This window comes from Geotrypetes seraphini, chromosome 19 (genome assembly GCF_902459505.1).
Source record: "Geotrypetes seraphini chromosome 19, aGeoSer1.1, whole genome shotgun sequence".
Classification (NCBI taxonomy): Eukaryota; Metazoa; Chordata; class Amphibia; order Gymnophiona; family Dermophiidae; genus Geotrypetes; species Geotrypetes seraphini.
In genome coordinates this window covers 39800561-39822980 of record NC_047102.1, presented here as the reverse complement: position 1 = coordinate 39822980, position 22420 = coordinate 39800561, and the positions used below count along the sequence as shown (strand labels likewise).

General features: G+C 42.0%; 1 protein-coding gene across 8 annotated transcripts in view; it reads right to left on the bottom strand.

Annotated features, from left to right (window-relative positions):
- KCNQ1 (potassium voltage-gated channel subfamily Q member 1) overlaps positions 1 to 22420 on the bottom strand; it is a 705822-nt gene that overhangs the window by 484488 nt on the left and 198914 nt on the right. For 7 of the 8 annotated variants that reach the window (XM_033928568.1, XM_033928567.1, XM_033928571.1 and 4 more), the window contains one exon: positions 3266 to 3392. The exons of the other annotated variant lie outside the window; for it this stretch is intronic. In XM_033928568.1, coding sequence (XP_033784459.1) covers positions 3266 to 3392 — 127 coding nt within the window. The remainder of the gene's footprint in view (positions 1 to 3265; positions 3393 to 22420) is intronic. 8 annotated transcript variants of the gene reach the window in all.

Below are 22420 nucleotides of genomic sequence, written 5' to 3'. Positions count from 1 at the left end.
ACCTTCCCCTCCCTAAAACTATGTCACTACAAAAGATTCCTTGATAAAACTTTTGCCTTCCAGGCTGCCAAACTGAACCCATGGCTAGCCCAAATTGTCCTTGAGGCCCCCACCTACCTTGGGTTTAGAAAATCTCTCAAAACTCACCTATTCCATGGACAAGACACCTAACACCCCTCTCCAATGAACAACAATCTCCTCCTCCCCCCTTCCACCTCCTTTCCCAACCTACCCACCCCCTCCCCCCCCTAACCTACCCCCCTCTCTTCTCCTAACTTCATTCTACCTCCTTGCTCCAAATATTGTTCAATTGTTTTCGAACCACGTATTATTTATTGCTTGCCTCTAATATTGTTCAATTGTTTTTAAACCACTTGTAATTTTTTGTTAATCTAATGTAAACCGCCTAGAACTCCTTGGGTATGGCGGTATACAAAAATAAAGTTATTATTATTATTATTATTAACCTAGTCTTTGAGGCATAACTAGTCACATCAGATTTTTAGGATATCCAAAATGAATATGCATGATATAGATTTACAATCCAAGGACGCAGCGCATGCAACTCTCTCCGATACATATTCATTGTGGATATTCTGAAAACTTGATGGAATGAGGTGTGCCTCAAGGACTACGTTGAACAGCACTGTATTACAGAACTCTGAGGCCTAGATGCACTAAAGTCAGTGATCATCTAACGATCATCGCTAAACCGGTTTTGACTGATTTAGTGACGATTTTATTTGCCGACCTGATGCAGAAAATGGCTCACCGCATGGTTTTCTGCACAATCGCTCATTATCTGATCTGGCCATGCAAATAAGGTCATTAATATTGAAATGCCATGTAAATTAGCCGACTGATTGACGCTTTAACATTGCTTTGCCATGCACAAAAAAAGCGAACACTTATGATCCAAAAAAAGCAACTGGTCAAGACCAGTCGCTTATGTGTCTTACTGATAGTTCAGCCCTGAAATTAATATAATATTTATAACATTTATACCATAAATATAGCTTTTACAATAGCAGGGACATATATGTGTGTTATATGCACATTGTGAGCATGTGCGTTGCAGGTGCATCTTATGCATGTCCATTAACAGCGTAAAATATACCCAAAGGAACGGTACAGTTTAGGGGGTGAAGAACTTATGTGCATGACAGAAGAGTGGGACTTGGGTACAATTGTATGTGATGCTCTTAAGGTGGCCAAACAGGTTGAAAAGACAGCGGCGAAAGCTAGGAAGATGCTTGGGTGCATAGGGAGAGGAAGAGCCAGTAAAAAAAGGAGATATTGATGCCCCTTTATAAGACTCTAGTGAGACCTCATTCAGAATGTTGTGTACAGTTCTGGAGGCCACACTTTCAAAAAGATATAAACAGAGAAAGGCAACTAAAATGGTTAATGGTCTATGCCATATGACATACAGGGACAGACTTAAAGATCTCAAAATGTATACTTTGGAGGAAAGATGGGAGATGGGAGAGGGGAGACATGATAAGAGACGTTTAAATACCTATGTGGCAAAAATGTGCATGAGGCAAATCTCTTTCATTTGAAGGAAAACTTCAGAGTGAGAAGGCATAGAATGAGGTTAAGAGGTGATAGGCTCAGGAGTAATCTAAGGAAATACTTTGGTTTTTTTTTTCTTTCAAACAGAGTGGTAGATGTATGGAATAGGCTCCTGCTAGAGGTGGTGGAGACACAGAGTTTGGGACAGACATATGGGATCTCTTAGGTAGAGGAGTAGAGAGTGGATGCTGTGGATAGGCAGACTGGATGGCCCATTTGCCATCATGTTTCTATGAACAAGAGCTGATTTCAGTTCTAAAACATGGAGCATATTAGCCTCAATAACTGGCAGTTGCACATATTGTATAGTAGAACCTGTATACAATATAATATTCAGTATAGTCAATTTAGAATGTAACCGTTTAGAGAGTGATTACAGTCTTAAAGGTTAGAGAACCAGACCTGAAAGTTTTCTTCTGAAATAGTAAGAATAAATCAATGTGCAGGATCCATTTAATCTTTTGGAAAATTTGAAAGTGATTCATTTTCAACCTCTGACCTATAACTGAAGCAGAATCCTTCTTCTAAATTGGGCCAATTTTAGCAAAGATATTTGTCCATTAGCAGAGTAACAGCATCAGTCGCCATCAGAAATGATCCAAAGATTAAGTGAATCCTGGGCAATGATTTATTCTTGATGATGGTTTAATTATTACTGGTGTTTTCACCATATAGCCCTGATGCAGCCAGGTGCCAGTTTTATAGATATGGTTTCCCTTATTTATTTGAATTTAACCATACATTAATTTTGTCATTTCCCCCGTTTTGAACATTTTAGTTTTGCTTTTGAGCACGCACACACTAGTGTTTCAGGGACTGTATGTTTCAGAAAACAAAAATGATGGCAAAAGAGCAATACTATAAAGCAAGGCCTGGATTCAGTAAATGGCGTCTAAATTGGCCTGCGGGTCAATCAGGCTTCAGTGCCAGGGTTTTAAAGGCCTATGTTTCAGGCACCTAAGTTTTTGGAGAATGACGCTTAGCAGCACCTAAGTCACACTCTGCCCATATAAATGCCCACTTAGGTGTTAGGTGCCACTAAATGCCAAGCGATAGGCGCCTACCTTTTATAGAATCGGATAGGTGCATATTGCCCAATTAATCTTTTTTATTTTTATTTTCAATTATTGAAGCTATTAAGGGGATTTTGACAATTAACTCTCCTGCCCCCCTTTTACAAAGTTGAGCTAGTGGCTGCCAATGTGGTAACTGCCCCGAAGCCCATAGAGATTTAAATGGCTTTGGGGCTTTTGCCATACCTTTAGGTACCCTTTAGAGCAGTGGTTCTCAACCCTGTTCTAGGGACCCCCCCCCCCCCAAACCAGTCAGGTTTTCAATATATCCCTAATGAATATGCATAAGAGACATCTGCATATAATGAAGTGACAGGTATGCAAATCTCTCTCATGCATATTCATTAAGATATCTTGAAAACCCGACTGATTGGGGGGGGTCCCTAGGACAGGATTGAGAACCACTGCTTTAGAGAATCTGGCCCTAAGGGTCTACATTACACAAAGGTCCATGTCTGACAGAGTATGAGTGGCCTAAATTAACATTTTTTTATGGAGCGGTTATCTCCTTAAGTATATTTTGAATGGGCGGATAACACACATAAGCTTATAAATATATCTCTGACTTATTTAGAAATGGCAACCTTCCTAATTATTCTTTTCAAACATACACTCACCTATTATGGAAATTGGTTTTCTAGCAAAGCGAAGCCTCCCCCAAAATCCAATATATTTACTGCGGCATCCTGCAGACCACAATCGCACCACATATTCAGCTCCGAAGAACACCACCAAGACAATCTCCTGCAGAAAGCAAATATAGAAACCCATGACTCCTCTCTTATGCCTCCTTCCAAAAGCATGGTTCCATAGAAAAAGGAATGTAAAATGCTGGCTAGTGGAAATAATTCTGTGTTACAATTATGGCAGTGGAATAGTCAAGGATGAGCTTAGCTCCACAAGAACACACTCCAAACTTGTAGTGTAGAGGTATTTCAATCATAGTGGCCAGAGACAGCTTCATGAGAAACCATCTACCCAACTAAGAATCTAGGCTACAAGCTTCTGAGCCAGAATTCTGGGACACCAATTATTGCTTATAGTGCCTTAATTATAAGTTTGAGCCTGAGGTTTCCGAATATCTCTTATCATTTAACTCCCATGTCTCTCTGTTCTTGAAATGTATTTCCTGTATATTTAAACACTTCAGAAAGCTTTTGGTACAGGCCTTGCACCATTTTGATACCTTTTTCTGGACAACCTCCAGTCTGTCTATATTTTTTCAGAAGGTGCATCCTTACTTCCTTTTATCCATCGTTTATAATCCTCTCCAAAACAGCCCATCATACTGTTACCTTGAGATGAGACTGTCGTTTTAATGTGTCTCTTTTGAGCAATTTACTATTCATTCATTCAATTTTCGATACCATTCTCCCAGGGGAGCTCAGAACGGTTTACATGAATTTATTCAGCATTTTTTCCTGTCTTTTTTTGACTTATTTTTCTAATGAATCCTAATTGTCCACCATTAGATTCTTTCCCTAAATCATTTCTCCTTCTGTTTGGTCCACATCCACTCAGCATTTGCATCTCTGTAACATTTATAATGTAATAAACTCACAATGTTTTTACTTTACCATCACCTACAACTTGTTTATTCACTTCTAACTTTTCATAAAACATAAAACCAGAATGGTCAGTATTGAGTAGATGCAATGACCACTGTGAGGTGAGCACTTAATTGGCTTTGAATATCAGCTCACATGCAGTTAAATATTGATGCAAACTCATGTGAAGCTCCACTTAGCAATCTGTCCCTTCCACTGCTCCTACCCGCTACCTAGCACCCTTTCCTAATTTCTGTAACACAGATCCATACTGCACTATCAGAGCCTCTGCTTGATCTTCTACTCAAGCATATCTTTGAAGTTTAAACCTGTGGTTGTTCCGAGACTTCATATCCTTAGTCCAAAAAATTATTTAATAAGTAATCAATTAAGTACTTGGAAGTTACTTGCAATAATTAAGCTGATCAGGATTCTGTCCATACAGAATGAGTCTGCTTGAGTAACTCAATTCTCTCCCAGAGCGTTGTCAATGGCTCACACACAAGTTCCAAAGACAGAAGTTAAATCAGTGGCATAATATATTTCTCAAGTCTTTATTAATCTCCAACACACTTGGAAAAAAAACAACAACCCAACAACCACCAACTAAGGCCTTTTATGTTTAACAGGGAAATAAACCAGCTGAGGTAGCTGCCTCAATATGGAGTGATGTTTTGGAACTCAGACACACTGGAAGCTAATGGCCAGACCCGTCAGTTGCTATATCTTTCTCTTTCTCCTCAGATCAGATGGAGGGAGAGAGAATTCTGCTCTTCCCATCATGTCTCGGGCACTAAAAACAGCACAGAAACCTGTACAGGCTAATCACCGAGGAGAACAGAAATATCCAAATATGAAACAACATTAAACATATATGCAGCAAATGCACTGATACAGATTGGTAATTAGGTCATTGGTTCCAGCAGAGACAGGCAAGAAAGCACCTCAGGCCAGTTATACCAGGCTACAGTTTGTCATAAAATTAAATCCTCATTCAACACTTCAGTGCCTTGTTTCATCTCCTGTCTCAATTTCCCAAACTTTGTCCATCAGTCTAGATCTCGACTCAGTATGTTCCACCCTGCTGCACCAAATGTCTGAAAGTATCTTTCTTAACACCCATGTCTTCTTCAGTCTAAAACCTCTTCTGAAACTTTTTAAAATTTGACCTCAGAACCTCCTTCACTGTTAGTATGGAAGGCCATATTTCTAAGCAACCAAAATCTATTTGAGGTCTGTGTGTCTTGGCTAAGCTTGATCCTTTCTCTGACACAATCAAACTTCTATATAGGTACCTTCTCTGACCTTATTGAGCTTGCAATTTCAACTTTTTACACCTGAGGCAGTGCAAGGATAAGTGACTTGCCCATGGTCACAAGAAGCCACATTGGAAATCAAATCTAATTCCCCAGATTCTTGTCTCACTGTGCTAACCTTTAGGTCACTCCAGATCTCTTATATATGTCTGCATTTGATGTATTAAAAGATCAAATCTCTTATCATTTTTTCTGAAGCTACAAAAAGCAGCCCCGGCCAAGACCTATGCGCATGATTTTTTCCTGCCATTACATTAAAAGAAATGGAGGATAAATCAATTTGGCCCTGTATCTAAGATGACAGTTATTGTTGAAAATCAAGGAAAGAAACAGAAGAGAAACTAAACTGGGCGAGGCCAGAACTGGGAGTCCTGCTCTATTCACAGCTCCCCAGTCTTCACTGCAGAACAGAAGAGCTGACCGTTCTCCAAATGTGAACTGTTCAAAAGACAATGCGACAGACACGCAGTGAATGGTTCCTGTCAGGCAGCACTTTGAATGGCATTACAGACAAGTTTAGTGAACACTGATTGTTCTATAGATTCCTGCGACTGGAGGAAGAACGAGTCACTTACACCCAGAGCCATTTTTCATTGTTGACGTTAGGATAAAAGCTCACTGACCTAAATGAGACCTGCGATATTTGGAGGGAGAGTGAAAGTGTACAAGCTCTTATTCATGGCCATAGAGACCTGCCAGGTATCCATTAGCAACTGCTACATCCCCTCCTCCCTACCCATGGCTGTGGGACAGACAAAGGCATTTTCAATATGGGCCTTGTACACATTTAACTAATTGGGGAGGGATTATAGGGGACTCTTGTCACAGCAGTAGCAGGAAGAATGAAAATTTGAAGGGTGATTTCTCTTGTCGATTAGTCCTTCAGATTATCATGTCTGGTACTGATGTGTCTAATCTGATTTAATCAAATTTAATCTTATCACTTACAACCCGCAGAATCCCAACTTTGACCCAAAGGCCAGGATTCACTAACGATCCGGGAAGGTCCGACTAATTCAGGAAACTCTAACATGCAGATGAGGGCGATCGGAGGAACACGGATCGGAGGATGGTTGGAAGATAGGCAAGTGAATCAGGCCGGGGTCACGATCGGTTTGCTTTGTGAATCTAGCCCAAAGTGGCTTAAAGCATATTGAGGAGCTAATTTTCAAGGCACCCTAGGTGTCTTTTTTAGAGGACATGTCCAGGCTCCGGATGGCTCTTCAAAAGCTTCCACCTTGTGACCGTATTGGGAGGGCACCTGTGCGTGATATCATAGTGCTGCATCTGTGCATGAGCAGATACCCTCCCGACATGGTCCTGAAGATCAGAACAGGTTGATGGGTGGGGCTGGGGCAGAACAGGGCGTGATCTGGGTGAAACAGGGCAGGGCTGAGTAGAACTGGGCAGTAGTGCTGCTCGATTCGAATTGGTTCACCAATTCACTTCGGGTGAATCGATTTAAAACAAACAAACAAAAAAATCGGTCTCCCGATTCAGTAACTGACCCTACCCCCTCGCCCCCTAAAGCAGGAGCAAAAACGCTGCCTCTTTCTGGCCGACCGCTGCCGCACCTGCTTTAGAGGGTGAGGGGGGAGGGTCAGCCGGGAAGTGCTAGTGTCCGGCTTCCCCCCTGACCTCTCATGCACCATTTACCTACTAGCAGCAGCCTGACATCAGAGGCAGGATCGTGGGAGAGGAAACAGCTCTGAAGACCTATAGCAGCTTGCAGAGATCGCTAGCCCCAGCGATCTTCTCTGCAGGCTGCTGTTAGTAGGTAAATGGTGCGTGGGAGGCCAGAGGGAACATGCAGGCCTTCCCGGGGGGGGGAGGGTGCGCAGTCCTTCGGGGGGTGGTACAGGCCTTCAGGGGGGACAGGAAAACCTTCAGGGGTGGGGTGCAGGCCTTCAGGAGGGATTGCAGGCCTTTGGGGGGTGGTATAGGTCTTCAGGGGTGGGATGAAGGCTTTCAGGGGGAGGTGCTGGCCTTCAAGGGTGGGATACAGGGCTTGGGGGGTGCATGCCTTCAGGGGAGGGGGGCCCTGGTGTAGAAGTACATGGAGGGAGGGAGGGAAGGGGGGGTGGTTCAAAGAGACATGCATATGCCAGAGTTTGAGGGGAAGAAATAATGGGTCTAAAAACAGAGGAGAGGTAGAAAGATGGTGGACCATTTAGCGAGGAAAGGAACAGAAAGGGAAAGAAGTTGGACTCAAGGGATGGTGTGGAGGGGGGATAGAGATACTAGATAGGAGGGTAGTTGGGAAAAGAAAAGGAGATATGGTGGGGAAGGAGGGAGAGATGCTGGATGAAAGGGTAGTTGAGAAAAGGTGGATCTGTGGATGGAGACAAAAAAAAGGGAAAGATGCCAGACCGCTGGGGGAGGAGAGGGAAGGGAAACAGAAGGGGAAGGCAAAGATGGTTAATACGGAGAAAGAAGAAAGGAGACCCTGGCAAGCAAGTTATCAGAAGACAACCAGAGCCGTAGACCAACAAGATTTGAATAATGACCAGACAACAAAAGGTAGAAAAAATAATTTTATTTTCTTTTTTGTGATTACAATGTCAGATTTGAAATGCGTATCCTGCCAGAGCTGGTATTGGACCGCAAACGTGAGCTAGGATTTAACAGAGAGAGGAAAAGTCTTTTTTTTGTTTATTTTGTTTACACCACAGTGCCAGTGTGGTTAGGAGAAGGCAAAGGGGGCGGTGTGGCCTCAGCGGTTCCCCCTTTTAAGACTTTCTCCTCTGCAGGCTCGGGGGAGGGGAGGATCTGTGCTCTGGAGGCCCGCTGCTGGTGTCCTGCCACTGGTATCGGTGTTATCTCCTGCTGCACTCACATCTCTTTATGTGATTGACCCCTTGGATATGATCAATTTTAATCATTCTTCTTACATCCATTTAAGGAGGAAATCAAGTGAGGGAAGCAGATGCAAATTTGGAGGGCAATGAAGGTGGGAGCAACCACAGTTTACCCCATGATGTGCATGAACTGGCAGGCCAGCCTTTATTGGGAAAGTCAGGATTATGGCTCCATTCACAGTACGAGAGATATGGGTATGTCGGTCCTGCACAAACTGGAGGCAGCTCTTCACCCCAATGTTGGTGTAACACATTTTTTCTAGTTGCCCAGGCTTATTATTTTATTTGCTGCACTGATGCTGCAGTGACTGGCTGGCTCCGGCTTTTGCAGGATGGATGTATCCATGCACGGTTAACATCCCACCATAACTGCAAATTTTAGCACATTTTAGTAAAACCTAGTATACGTGAATGTAACTCTCCTTAAGCTATTACTGAAAAAAAGTGTGAACTAAACTTACAACATTAATAACTAATAAATGTATATTACCCCTTTAGAAATCCAGAAGCTATCCTTGACACAATTCAAGGATTGAGGTAAATACTAGCTGGAATTTTGAGAAACTGGATCGTGTCTAATCCATTCTGGTTTACAAATTGTAATGGGATGTGCACAATTAACCCTTAGAAGACATCCCCAATCAGAAAGAAACGTAAAATTCTAGAATAGCACTTAAATCAGATGGTAGGACTAGCAAGATATGCTTGAGAGACACGATAATTCACTGGTGGCTCCTTTCACAAATCTTACTGAACTGGTGCCTTATAAATCTTTTAAAGGCAAAAAATCTCACTGCCTCCATTCTTATGCTAATTTTCCATTTACTTCAGAAGTGAAGTTTCGGGAAGACTAAGGAGTCCTCAGGTGTTTGCACAACCAAGAACAATCATTCTGCTAAGTACATGAAAAGAAAGGGGGACCAGGGAGAAGATTGGGGTTGCTTGTTTTTATCTTTTAACCTTAAATATTTTTTAAGGTCTAAAGCAAATCACCCAATAATACATTCGACTGCCATGCTTGTCTGCATCGGTGGTTTCACTACCAGCAGGGCCTCCAAGGAGAACAGGTTTCTGCGGAGATGTCAGACTAACGATGGACTACCCCATCTGGGCAGCAGCCGATGGGCAGTGTTGGAGACAGAGGATCATGTTTGATGCGACAATGGCGACAACATTGAATTTATACTGCGCAGAAGACCGGCAATCTACTTCTGTATTCTGCACAAAAACTTGTTGCTGTTCATCAAATCGCTAGGACTCGAAGATGAGTATTCTTCACATTATAATTCCCTTGATCAAATGACCTCAAATCAACTGTTGAATGCTAGAATAATTATTTTTTTTATTGGGGTTTATTAGCTACCTTTATGAAGAATTCACCCATGCATACATTTATAAATGCTCTCTTTGCATATAATCAAAGATTAAAACTAAATACTGGTAACTTTCTTTAAGTTTCTGAGATCTGGAAATCCTTCATTAAGTTCTAACTTTATTGCTGCACTTCCTTTCTGCGTATATAAGAAGGGCTGAAAAAGTGGTTGCATTGTTACTTCTTTTGAGATCTACAATGATAAACTCCAATCAAACCTTCTTCCAGAGTCATCTGATATTAGACTTCCAAAGCTGGTAAAACAGTTCATTTTTTCTCTTCTATTCACTGTCCTCCGTGCTAGAGTGCCAAGTTTCTATGGTTGCTACTAGATGAAATGAGCTAACGTCCCCCTGAGAACTACACACTGACCAGATGTCCTGATCTAGCCATTGCCCCATGTGTGTGAGGAAAGTCATCTCAGTAACCATGGCAATGGGTTTTCCCATCCATCCCACAGCCATGCTAATAGTAGCTACCAGCTGTTGTCTGGCATCACAGTCTACCAGGCGAGGCCAAGCAAGAACTGGGAACACTTGGTCCAGCCTTCTCCCAGACTAAGGTTTATAACACTATCCACAGGCCTAACCTTATACCCCCATTTTCATGACAATTTAATTCATCTCTATTGTTTCAACTCTTTTTAAGTCTATTGCTGCAATATTTTCATAGTGCCTGAACCTGTCAAGCAGGGAACTCCTAAATTCAACGTACCGCAAAGTAAGGAATTCCTAGGGAATGTGTATTTTTCCCTCAACATGTTATTACTTAATCTAAATGTATAATATTGGTTTATTTCAGGGTATAATCAGTTTTGGCCGCCCACCCATTTAAGAAGACTTCTTCCTAAATTAATGATCCTTTCTCCAGCCAGGAAAAACAATACCTTCACTTGTACTTCTCCTTAACTCCTGCAAAACATTCAGTAGTGCTCATCAGTTACAGCTTACAAGGATCTAATTTAAGTGCGCAACAGTAATTTTCAAAATCCTATGGTATATGGTATTTTTTCTCCTTTGGTCTCTGTTTCGTTTAACTCACAAGACACCTCTAACTAGGAGCTCTCAGAAATTTAAACTTGGCTTTCCCACTGTTAAGAGAATAAAAACTGGCCAATTTCTGTCGATCATTTTCTTTTTTATTTGCAAAAATTTGGAATGACCTTCCGTCTATAGTTAGAGTTCTCTCTCATTTACCCATTTTTTGTAAAGCTTTGAAGACATATTTATTTCAGAAATTTACTAATGGCTCTTCTCCCTCAAATAATTAACCATAAAAAGATTTTAAAAAATTTGGCATAAAAGATAGTTTCTGCTCTAATCTCTTGCAAATTTCATTAATATTTTGTTAACCGAGTCGAGCCCTCTTGTTGGGATGAATCAGTATAAAAAATCAAAGATTAGATTAGATATCAAACCTACTGTTTGGTTGGGTTTTCGTTCTTGTATTTTGCTTCCCTAAGAGTCTGATTCAGGGAAACATTTTTCGATTCGATTTGTCCTATTGAACTGATTTTTCGATTCGATTCACTTTTCCTGCTCAATTGGGCAGATTTTTTTTTTTTTTTTTTTTCAAAACGGCCTGGCGGGTTTATTTTTTGTAGTCTCTTCACCCACCCCACCCCCCTTTGTCCTCTCCCAACTCCACGCTGGTGCTGTGATGTAAACAAAACAAAAAGACTTTTCCTCTCTCTGTTAGGTCCTAGCTCCATCTCTGTACCTTCCTTTCCACTGCCATATCTAATATTTCTGTTTCTTTCCCACTGTCTACCATCTCTCTCCCTGCCTTGTGCCCTGGGTCAAACCTCTCTATTCCCCTCCATGCAGCATCTCTCTCTTCCTCTCCTTCATTATCATATGCAACATTTCTTTCTCTCTCCCCATGCATCATCTCTCCCTGCCCTCCACCCTTTGTCCAACATTTCTCCCTCTCTATTCTCCATGCATTTCTCCCTCCCCTCCACTATATGCAAGATTTCTCCCTCACACCCCTTTCAACCTCTTTGTTGCATCTTTCCCTTTATCTCCTCCACCCCATGTCCAAAAATTCTTCCTTTCTCTCCTATGTGCAGCAGCTTTCCATCCCTCTCTACCTTTCATTCCTCCTATACTTCCCAATTGCCCCCCCCTCCCCCATTGAGATCTCAACTTTCAGGCCTCCTAAAGCAGCTGCACGGTGAATAGGCTGCCTGCCAGGGCTTCCCTCTGCTGCATCATCAGTGATGTCAATCAGAGACACGGCAGAGGGAAGGTCCTAGCGAGGCAGGCCAGGAGTAGCCTATTCACTGCCTGCCTGCTGTTGGTTTAGGAGACGTGGATGTATTTCAGGAGACTCAGGATGCACTGAATCGGTGAGTCCACTTTTTTAGGAATCGATTTCACCAGAGTGAATCAGTGAATTGATTCAAATTGGTGAATCAGGCAGTACTAGTTCAGATGACTCACTTTTGAGGTACCTTTGATTTGTTTTAGAATTTTCATGCAGAAAAATATTTCTTGCCAAGACAAAGACACAAAATGAAGCCTCCAAGTACAGGTTAACATGCAAAAGCATTTGTGTTAAAAGGCAAATTACAATAAGCATTGTAACACCCAGGTCTCGCAGTTACCTTTTTTAATGTACACAAAGGTACCTTTGAAGTTTTAATACTGCAAAAGAGGGGTTAGAAAAGTTAACTTAACAGGGAGCCTATTGAGGGAGGATTTTAAGATTACCTCTCCTGTTTCTTCCTAATAACAAAAAGTTGAGTCAAGTCTGGGCCAAGTATCCTTACAGCAGCCCTCTGGCAAACAGGGTCGAACAACACTGACACTTTAATCAAAGATCATTATCAATGCAGACATGCTTAATTCTATAGCCTTCAGCTACTTACCTATGCCTTTGAAATTTTTTTAACTACATTCAAGTTGGTATAGTTTTGTATATATACTTTTTTTCTTTTAGTAATAGCTTTTGGGAGGTCTGAAACTTATCTTCTGTATAATTTACAAGGTCAGGTCACCTCAAGAATGCAAAAGTTATTTCCATCAAAAAAATGATTTGCTACTATGGGTAAGCAAAACTTAGTCAAACCCTGAGTTTAAAAAAATGCTGCCGAGAAATGCAACTGAACAAATCCCATTTATGTTAGGTTTGAGGCTTCTCCATCTGGCACGTGCTACACTGCTGGCTCATTTCAAAGAGTTCATTGCCCCTTTTCTGACAGGCAATAACATGCTGCTGTTAGTAACATCTGGAATTCAGTGAGGAAAGTACGCAGCGCATACTCATGATGCGAGATTGAGCACCCTCTGCCTTAGAATATGCCAATGCCGGTCCTCAAGATCCACAACCCAGAATTTCCACAATGAATATGCATGAGGTCTATTTGCAATTTTCTAGGTCACATGGTGAGCAATAGAAATGTTCTAGTTTCACAGCCGTCCCCTCTACCCAGTATAATTTTAAATTCACTCCTGTCTAGTTAGTATGTCTAAGTGTGATGCACACTCATCTTCTAAATTCCGTGCCTTTATTGCTCTATGCCTAGGTCTCCCTAGAGTCTGAGGCTACAGCTGCACTTGCCAGATTCGTCCGTCTAATGGCTGTGCCTCTTTCTCCACAGCGGTGACCATTGGTCCTACTGGATGGAGAAATGCAGATGCCCTGAGGCAGGAATAAAAGACTGCACTCTGACAACCAGAGGACCTTCTCACTCCTGATGCATGAACACCATTCTAAATATGTCAAATGCAAGAAATACAAAATAGTTTCTGAGATAAAGCTTTCTAGGATGGAACTAGAATAAAAAGGCACGGCAACCTTTCTACTATATGGAACCTGTGTCTCAATGTCATTGGCAGTCCGCACACTTATCCCCCTCCTCTCTGGCAAGATCCGGTGCTTGTTTTTTCTCCAGCAGCACTGCTCTTACTCTTCAGGCCACTGTCTTCAGTGTCCCAGAAGCCTTCTCTCTGCTACTGCTTCCTGTCCCCGCATAAGACACTAATGATGTGTATTTGTTAGTAAGCCTTAAAATATTTGATGCATGCTGAATCCATTAACTGAGGAATTCTATAAACAGCGCCTACATAAGGCTCTGCTAGGCACCCTAATTGCAGCCGACTAGTGACACCTATGTTTGGGATCTGCACCTAATTTTTATTTTTTTAATTGGCTTAATCGGCATTGCAATTGACCACGCTGGTTTTCAGTCAATCAACCCCCCCCCAAAAAAAAAACATTAATTAATCAAATTAAGAGTTTGGCGCTAAACTCTTAGGACACCTCCTGACACCTAATTCAACATCAATATGATTTCTCCCATTTCCCTTTTGTTTTAACCTTAATTGTATTCTCTCCTTTTAAAATTGTATTTCTCCCCACTTTCCTGTTGTTTTCATGTAAGTAAAGTTGTGTCTTAAGTCCGTTGATTGTTCCCCATTTTGATATTCAAACGCTTAGTATTTATGATTAGCGTTTTATCATATTTTAATAAAACTTGAATGTTTAAAAGTGGGTGTGCTTTGGGTGGAGCACAAGCGGCTGCCTTAGGCGTCATTAGGCATCCGACATAGGTGCCGCCAAATCAGGTGAGTGAAAAGCTGGCCTAATGGAGCACATAATAATAATAATTTTATTCTTATATACCGCCAAAGCCACAACAGTTCGAGGCGGTTTACAGTAAGAAGCACTGGACAATCAGCAAAAAAACAAACAAAAAATACATACATACAGAATAAAAATAAAATAAAACAATGAATCCTTATGTTACAAATCAATCAAACAACTGCGTTTTTACTGATTTTCTAAAACTAAAATAGGATGGAGCGCGCATGATAGTATTATCCAACCAGTCATTCAATTCAGGACTCCAAAGAGTCCAGGACTCTTTTATAACGACAAGCCTTTATTGTTGGGTAGGTAAACATATGGATTCTATGTGTAGGCCTGTTAAGGCAATTCAAAAAAAGTGAGACGCCAAATACGCAGGGGCCAAGCTAAATATTAGTTTAAAGCAAAGACAAGAAAATTTAAGTCTGCTTAAGTGCAGATAGGCGTGATTCTATAAACGGTGCTGTTTTTTTGATTGAAAACCATACCAAGTAGCGCCTACAATATAGGCTTTGTTCAGCGTCATTTATAGAATCTCGCCCTGCGTTGATAAGCAGGTTTTAAAAGATTTTAATGTGCATTAAACAATTTTATTAAAACAAATATGTGAAATCAGCTACAAATAATCAGGAATAAAGGCCACACAAAGGAAAAGGTTTGCACTGTGCACATCCCTATAAGAGACAATATTAAAATTTTGGGAGTAACTTTAGACCGTTACTTAACTTTTGAGAATCATACTGACCAAGTGATTAAAAAATGTTTTGCGATCTTATGGAAATTAAGAACGATAAAAAAGTACTTTGATTTGGCTTCTTTTAGGATATTAGTACAATCGATTATCGTAATATCATCTATCTGGGGGTCAACCAAGAAAACACTATCCAGATCGTTTGGTACAAAACACAGCAGTACGTTTGATCTTTGGCTTGAGAAAGTTTGACCATGTAAGTCCATTCTATTTGCAGCTTTACAGGCTCCTTTTTGAAGCCAGAGTCATTTCTAAATTTGGTTGCATCTATTTTAATGCACTCTTTGGTTTATTACCATCATATTTATCTTCTCAATTGAAATTATTCATGTCATGTAAGAATACAAGAAATTCTGGTATGTTTATGTACCCTACCCCAAAAGCCTGCCATTTTAAAAGTTTCTTGGATAACACATTGGCTTTTTAAGCTTGAAAAATGAACTCTTGGATGTGCTCCTTGATTGCTCATTCACAATCTTTTTACGTATTTAGAAAGTCGACGAAAACTTATCTGTTTGATAAATTTGCATGATAATTTCTTTTATTGTATATTACTGAATTTGTGTCTTCACTGAAATGTTTCAGTTCTCTTGATGTGAACAGCCCAGAACTATTGGTTGGGCGGTATACAAAAAAGTAAATTTGGAGCTTATTAGGCAAGACAGACAGAAACAAGAAACAAAGAAGAGGTTCCCAAGTTACAATGGCAGCACTGTGGTAGGGGAAATTTAAAGCAAGGCTATGGCTACAATTACATAAGGAAGGGGAAACCTTTTTTGAAAAACAAACCGAGGGATCTTAGGCGTTACATTTAAAGAAAACAGAGACGTTGCTTCATTTAAATATGCAATCCACCTTCACAAGAAACAATATGGAAAAAGACAGCAGTTAAGTAGAAAAAATTATATATATATATATATTTTTTTTTTTAATGGTTAATACATTTGATGAGTCCAAAAAGCACAGTTACTTACCATAACAGGTGTTATCCAGGGACAGCAGGCAGATATTCTTAACGTATGGGTGACGTCACCGAATGGATCGTGCGAGGCTCGGACCGGTCCTGCACCGGAAGGTGTGGGGCCAGCAGTGCCGGCAGCAGTTGTTGGAGTTGTTGCTGCAGCTGCTCTTGTAATTGGGTCTGGAGTATGGCCGCGATGCGGTCGTCCAGGGGAGGCACAAGTACTGCTTTTTTCTTCTTCTTAGGTGCCGCTCTACGCTCCGGCGATGAGGAGGCCGATGACGAGGCACTCACCGATATCGGAGCGGAGCGTTTGCGGGGTCGGTGCGGTGCTGGAAGGACCAGCGTCGCAACCGTGGCAGGAGGGCACTCAAGGGAAGTGGAAGGCTTCTTAGCTGACTTACCTGGGACCCCGAAGAAGGATCTGGCGTCGTCGAAGTAGTCGATGCCGACTTTTGAGGTGCCGTCGACGTCGCGGCAGGTTCCATGGCAGATCCGGTACTGAAAAGAATATTTTGCTGGATCTGCCTATTTTTCAATGTGCGTTTTTTAAAAGTAGCACAGCGGGTGCAGGTGTCAGCCCGATGCTCCGGACCCAAGCACTGCAGGCACCAATTGTGCGGGTCGGAGAGAGAGATCGGGCGTGCACACCGCTGAAAATAAAAGTAAAGGAATCCGAAGGGAAAAAATCGAAGAAAAAGAAAAATTACGCGAGCGGGAAGGCAGAAACTAGTTTCCAACGGCCGTTGAAAACACATGCTCCGCGGAAACGAAGAAACTGGGGACCACGCACTCCTCCATCGGACGGGAAGGCACTCGCGCATGCGCTGTGCGGCCAACTAGAACTTTCTAGTTAAAAATGTCCGTACCGGGGCTCCGTCGGTGACGTCACCCATACGTTAAGAATATGCTGCCTGCTTGTCCTGGGATAAAATAATTTGTTTCATTTCTGGATTGTTTTTGCCTAGTGGCCTAGTGGTTAGAGCAGCTGCCTCAGCACCCTAACGTTGTAAGTTTGATTCTCACTGCAGCTCTCTACCCGAGAACTCCAAATAGAGAACCCCCGCATGCCCGTATGCTCAAAACTCAGCAGGAAGGGGAGGCAAGGTCTTGCTGGTGCCTAGAAGAGGAAGCAGTAAAGCACACCGAGGACACAGACCTGCGACTGAAGAGAAAGTTGAAGAAGGGAAAGTCTGCGATCCTAGTGGGAGACTCAATCCTAAGGAATGTAGACAGCAATGTGGGAGAGAGGATCGACTAGTGACCTGTCTTCCCAGGAGCGGAAACAAAGGACATCGTGGACAAAATTGGAGGAATTAGAAGTCATGGCCAAAACTGAGAACATAGACATCATTGAGGTCTCCGAAACAGGGTGGAATGAAGAAAACAAATGGGATATAGCACTACAGGGGTACAAACTCTATCGCCAGGACAGGTCTGGTCAGAAAGAAGGAGGAATATCCCTATACATAAAAGAAAGCATACTCTCGACCAGAGTGGACACAGCAGCGACGACCAACAATTTGGAATCGCTATGGGTTAAAATACCGGGAAGGAAAGGGCCCGAAATAAAGATGGGACTGTACTATCGTCCACCTGGGCAAACTGAAGCTATTGATGAAGAAATGGAAGCCGAGATGAAGTAAGAATGCAAAAGCGGTAACACGATTATTATGGGAGACTTCAACAATCCCGGGATAGATTGGAGTCTTAGAAGCTCCAAATGTGCCAGAGAGACCGGATTCCTGGAGGCTATACAGGATTGCTTCATGGATCAACTTGTTAGAGAGCCAACGAGAGGGAATGCCACTCTGGACCTAATCCTAAATGGGCTAAGAGGGCCTGCGAAGGAAGTGGAAGTAATGGGACCGTTGGGAAACAGCGATCACAATATGATCAAATTCAAAATTGAAGTGGGAATACCGAAGGGAAAAAGAACCATAGCAACAACTTTTAATTTCAAGAAAGGAAATGACAAAGCGATGAGAGTAATAGTAAGGAAGAAACTTAGGAACATCTCAAAGAAATGGCAGACTGTAGAGCAAGCCTGGTCTTTATTCAAAGACACGGTGATCGAGGCACAAAATCTGCTTATCCCAAGATTCGGAAAAGGGTGCAAAAAGAATCGAACAAAAGACCTGGCAGGATAACCAAAGAAGTGAAGAAAGCGATAGGGGATAAGAAGAATTCATTCAGGAAATAGAAAAAGGACAAAATTGAGGAGAATTGGAAAGAGCACAGGAAGTATCAAAAAGAATGTCACTGAGTGGTTAGAAAAGCCAAAAGAGAATATGAAGAAAGGCTAGCCAAGGAAGCACAAAATTTCAAACCGTTCTTCAAATATGTTAAAGGGAAGCAGCCGGCTAGGTAGGAGGTGGGACCGTTGGATGATGGAGATAGGAAGGGAGTGGTGAAGGAGGAGAAAGAAGTGGCAGAAAGACTAAACATAAAAACTTAAGGAGGAAATAGCGGAACTACTACAGCAAGTTTGCAATCTATCCCTGAAAACAGGAGTGATCCCGGAGGATTGGAAGATAGCCAATGTCATGCCCATCTTTAAAAAGGGATCAAGAGGTGACCCGGGGAACTACAGATCGGTAAGTCTGACCTCGGTTCCGGGGAAAATGGTGGAAGCGCTAATAAGACAGCATCGATAAGCATTTTGAAAGAAATAAACTTCTAATCACAAGCCATCATGGCTTCTGCAAGGGGAGATCGTGCCTAACGAACTTACTGCACTTCTTCAAAGGAATTAACAAACGGATGGACAAAAGGGACCCCATAGACATCATATATTTAGATTTCCAAAAAGCCTTTGACAAGGTACCCCATGAATGCCTACTTCGGAAACTGAAGAACCATGGGGTGGAAGGAGACGTACACAGATGGATCAGAAATTGGTTGGTGGGTAGGAAGCAGAGGGTAGGAGTGAAGGGCCACTACTCGGACTGGAGGAGAGTCACAAGTGGTGATCCGCAGGGGGTCGGTGCTCGGACCACTGCTATTCAATATATTTATAAATGATATAGATACAGGGACGAAGTGCGAAATAATAAAATTTGCAGACGACACCAAACTATTTAGTGATGCTTGGACTAAAGAGGACTGCGAAAAATTACAAAGGGACCTGAACAAGCTAGGGAAGTGGGCGACGAGATGGCAGATAAAGTTCAATGTAGAGAAATGTAAAGTTTTGCATGTAGGAAGCAAAAACCCGAGGTACAGCTATACGATGGGAGGGATACTGTGGAGTGACTGTACCCAACAAAGGGACTTGGGGGTAATAGTGGACAAGACAATGAAGCCGTCGGCACAGTGCGTAGCAGCCGCCAAGAGAGCGAATAGAATGCTAGGTATAATCAAGAAGGGTATTACAACCAGAACTAAAGAAGTTATACTACCGTTGTATTGGGTGATGGTGCGTCCGCATCTGGAGTACTGCGTCCAATATTGATCGCCTTACCTTAAGAAGGATATGGCGATAATCGAGAGGGTTCAGAGGAGAGCGACACGTTTGATAAAGGGTATGGAAAACCTTTCATACACAGAGACTGGAAAAACTGGAGCTCTTTTCCCTGGAGAAGAGAAGACTTAGAGGGGACATGATTGAGACCTATAAGATCATGAAGGGCATAGAGAAAGTGGAGAGGGACAGATTCTTCAAACTCTTGAAAACTACAAGAACGAGAGGGCATTCAGAAAAGTTGAAAGGGGACAGATTCAAAACCAATGCTAGGAAGTTTTTCTTCACCCAATGGGTGGTGGACATCTGGAATGCGCTTCCAGAGGGTGTGACAGGACAGAGTACGGTAATAGAGTTCAAGAAGGGATTGAACAATTTTCTGAAAGAAAAGGGAATAGAAGGGTATAGATAGAAGACTACTACACAGGTCCTGGACCTGTTGGGCCGCTACGCGAGCGGATTGCTGGGCATGATGGACCTCTGGTCTGACCCAGCAGAGGCACTTCTTATATTCTTATGATGAACTCTAAATCAGTTTCAACCTGTTTAGCATTAAAGTATTTCAGCTATGGATGTCCAAAATGGCTATTTGCAGTCTTTTCTGTCGTTTGTAGTAGCTTCCAATAATCATAACAAGCTCATCAATATTAAAATGAGAACTCCGAATGATGCCCAGATGATGCACAAAATGAAGCACCAGTTTTTAACACTCCAAAATCTCAGACTGGTCTGGAAGTGCCAGTAGTGTTAATAAAAAAATTTAAAAAAGTGTCCCAAACAGCAGCTTTTTTATTTTTAATGGGCAAAGATATAGTGTGTGTGTTACACATGCACAATATCTGTCCCCATTAAAAATAATATTAAAAAAATAAAAAAAAAGTTGTGCTGGGACCACCCCTGACAATGGCCTATATCCCCTGAACAACAACAACAAAAAAATCAGCAGGAGGGATGCCCACTCCCTTCTGCCGGTAGGATTGCCTCTTCAAAATGGAAGGCCTTCCCCTTCTTGGTGCATCTCAAGATGCACCAGGAAAGGGCTTAAGGCCCTAATTGGACCAAGTGCCTAAGGCCCCTCCTATGGGAGGCACATGAACCAAGTGCATCCCAGGCCCTGATTGGCCTAGGTGCCTAAGGCCCCTCCTAAGGGAGGAACTTTAGATGCATGAACCAGAGTCTTAGGCCCCTCCCAGTGCATCCCTGGATGCACCAGGAAGGGAAAGGCCCATTATTTTGAAGAGGTGGGCCTGCTGGCAGGAGGGAGTGGCCATCCCTCCTGCCTATCTTCAATTTAGAGGTGGAGAGTAGCCATGTGGTCGAGGCAAGAGTGAGTGGGCTTCCCTCCTAACAGTTTTTTATTTTTTTAAGTTTGGGTGGTATGGGTGAGGGGAGCTGATTGGGGGGGCAGGGGGTCCTGCATGACTCTTTTTTTAATGGAGATAGATGTGCACATGCAACACATGCACATCATCTCTGGACATTTTTAAAAAAAAACAAAATCTTACTCTTCTTGCCCTGAACAGTTGAATGGCAGGAGGCTGCTTCAGGTCTTCCCTAACGCCCAGCTATTCAGGGCTTCTCCTGCTGGCTCTGCCTTCTCCAATGACTGATCGGATGGGATTATGGTGGACCTATTTGCTTATGAAAACTCTTTCAGCACTGATCGCTGTTTTCAGCGACTTTAGAGAATCTGGCCCCATGTGCTGGAGCAGGGGAGCTGGGAATGACACTTCATTTGTTTTACATATCACCTACGATCTCTACCTCTCCACCACATGTTCTGCAAAATTCACTACAAGGTATCCCAAAACACATATCCAGCCAATAATCATTCCATTGCCCTGCTCAATTATTTTGGCAACTGATGTCCTGAGGTCAGATAAGTCTAGAACTGTCCTATACTGGATGCTTATTTAGGACCTACAAGGCCACTGTCTGCAGCCTCTCACAAATACACTTTTTTAAATATATAAATGTTGCTATTTGGAAAAGCCTGATTTTCCATAGCTATTTGTGCTCCAGAGTGCAAATGAATCATGGATAATTCTACAGGTTTCTCTAAATTCCATCGCAACAGGAAAAGACGATTTCAGTCCTTAAAAAAATGTGGTTCTGTGAGGAATAGCTAGAAATGGTCTATTGTCTCAGCAGTAAAGTTCTGATGGAAACAGGATGGCATATCTCATCCATTGGCTATAATTATAAAATATCATCATTTTCCTTACATGTGAATTAAACTCAACCTATTTAAACCTCTATTAAACTTCTATGCAACCAACCCATATTGTCACAATTAGAGATATTTTATATGGCAACTGCTGCGACTCCAGGCGGTATACAAAGTTTTTTAAATAAATTCAATTTAACATTGGCTTTTACACTACCACAGGTCAGTGAGGTAAAAGCTCCAACGCTCATAATGAGCGTCAGAGCTGTTACCACTGCAGCTGGTTCTAAAGCCGTGCTATGGTTTTGTAAAATGGGGGGAGGGGGGGTAACATTTCACAAAGATTAATTATTTGCAGGGTTTGCAATTCCCTTAACATTATGAGCTGAATTTTTTTTTTTAATCATGAATTTTACTCCTCTGAAATCGTTTACATGCAGTCTAGAGTTCAAGGAAACTCAACGTTTCGAGAAATTCACAACAGTCCTACTCTATATTGTTAATAAAGGTAACGTCTTACTTCAACCTTACAAATGCAACAATGGACAATAGACCTGCTCTTTAAATTGCTAGACATTGTGTTCTGCACTGTGGACTCTCTGGGAACTTGAAAGCAGGGCTAATCTTATCAAGCAGGTTTCCTAAAAGTTAGATACAATCTCTCCCAACCTTGCTGTGTTACAAAGAAAAGGAAAACACATGTGTCCTTAAAGTAGCAGTAATTGTAAATATTTTGTTTCAGAT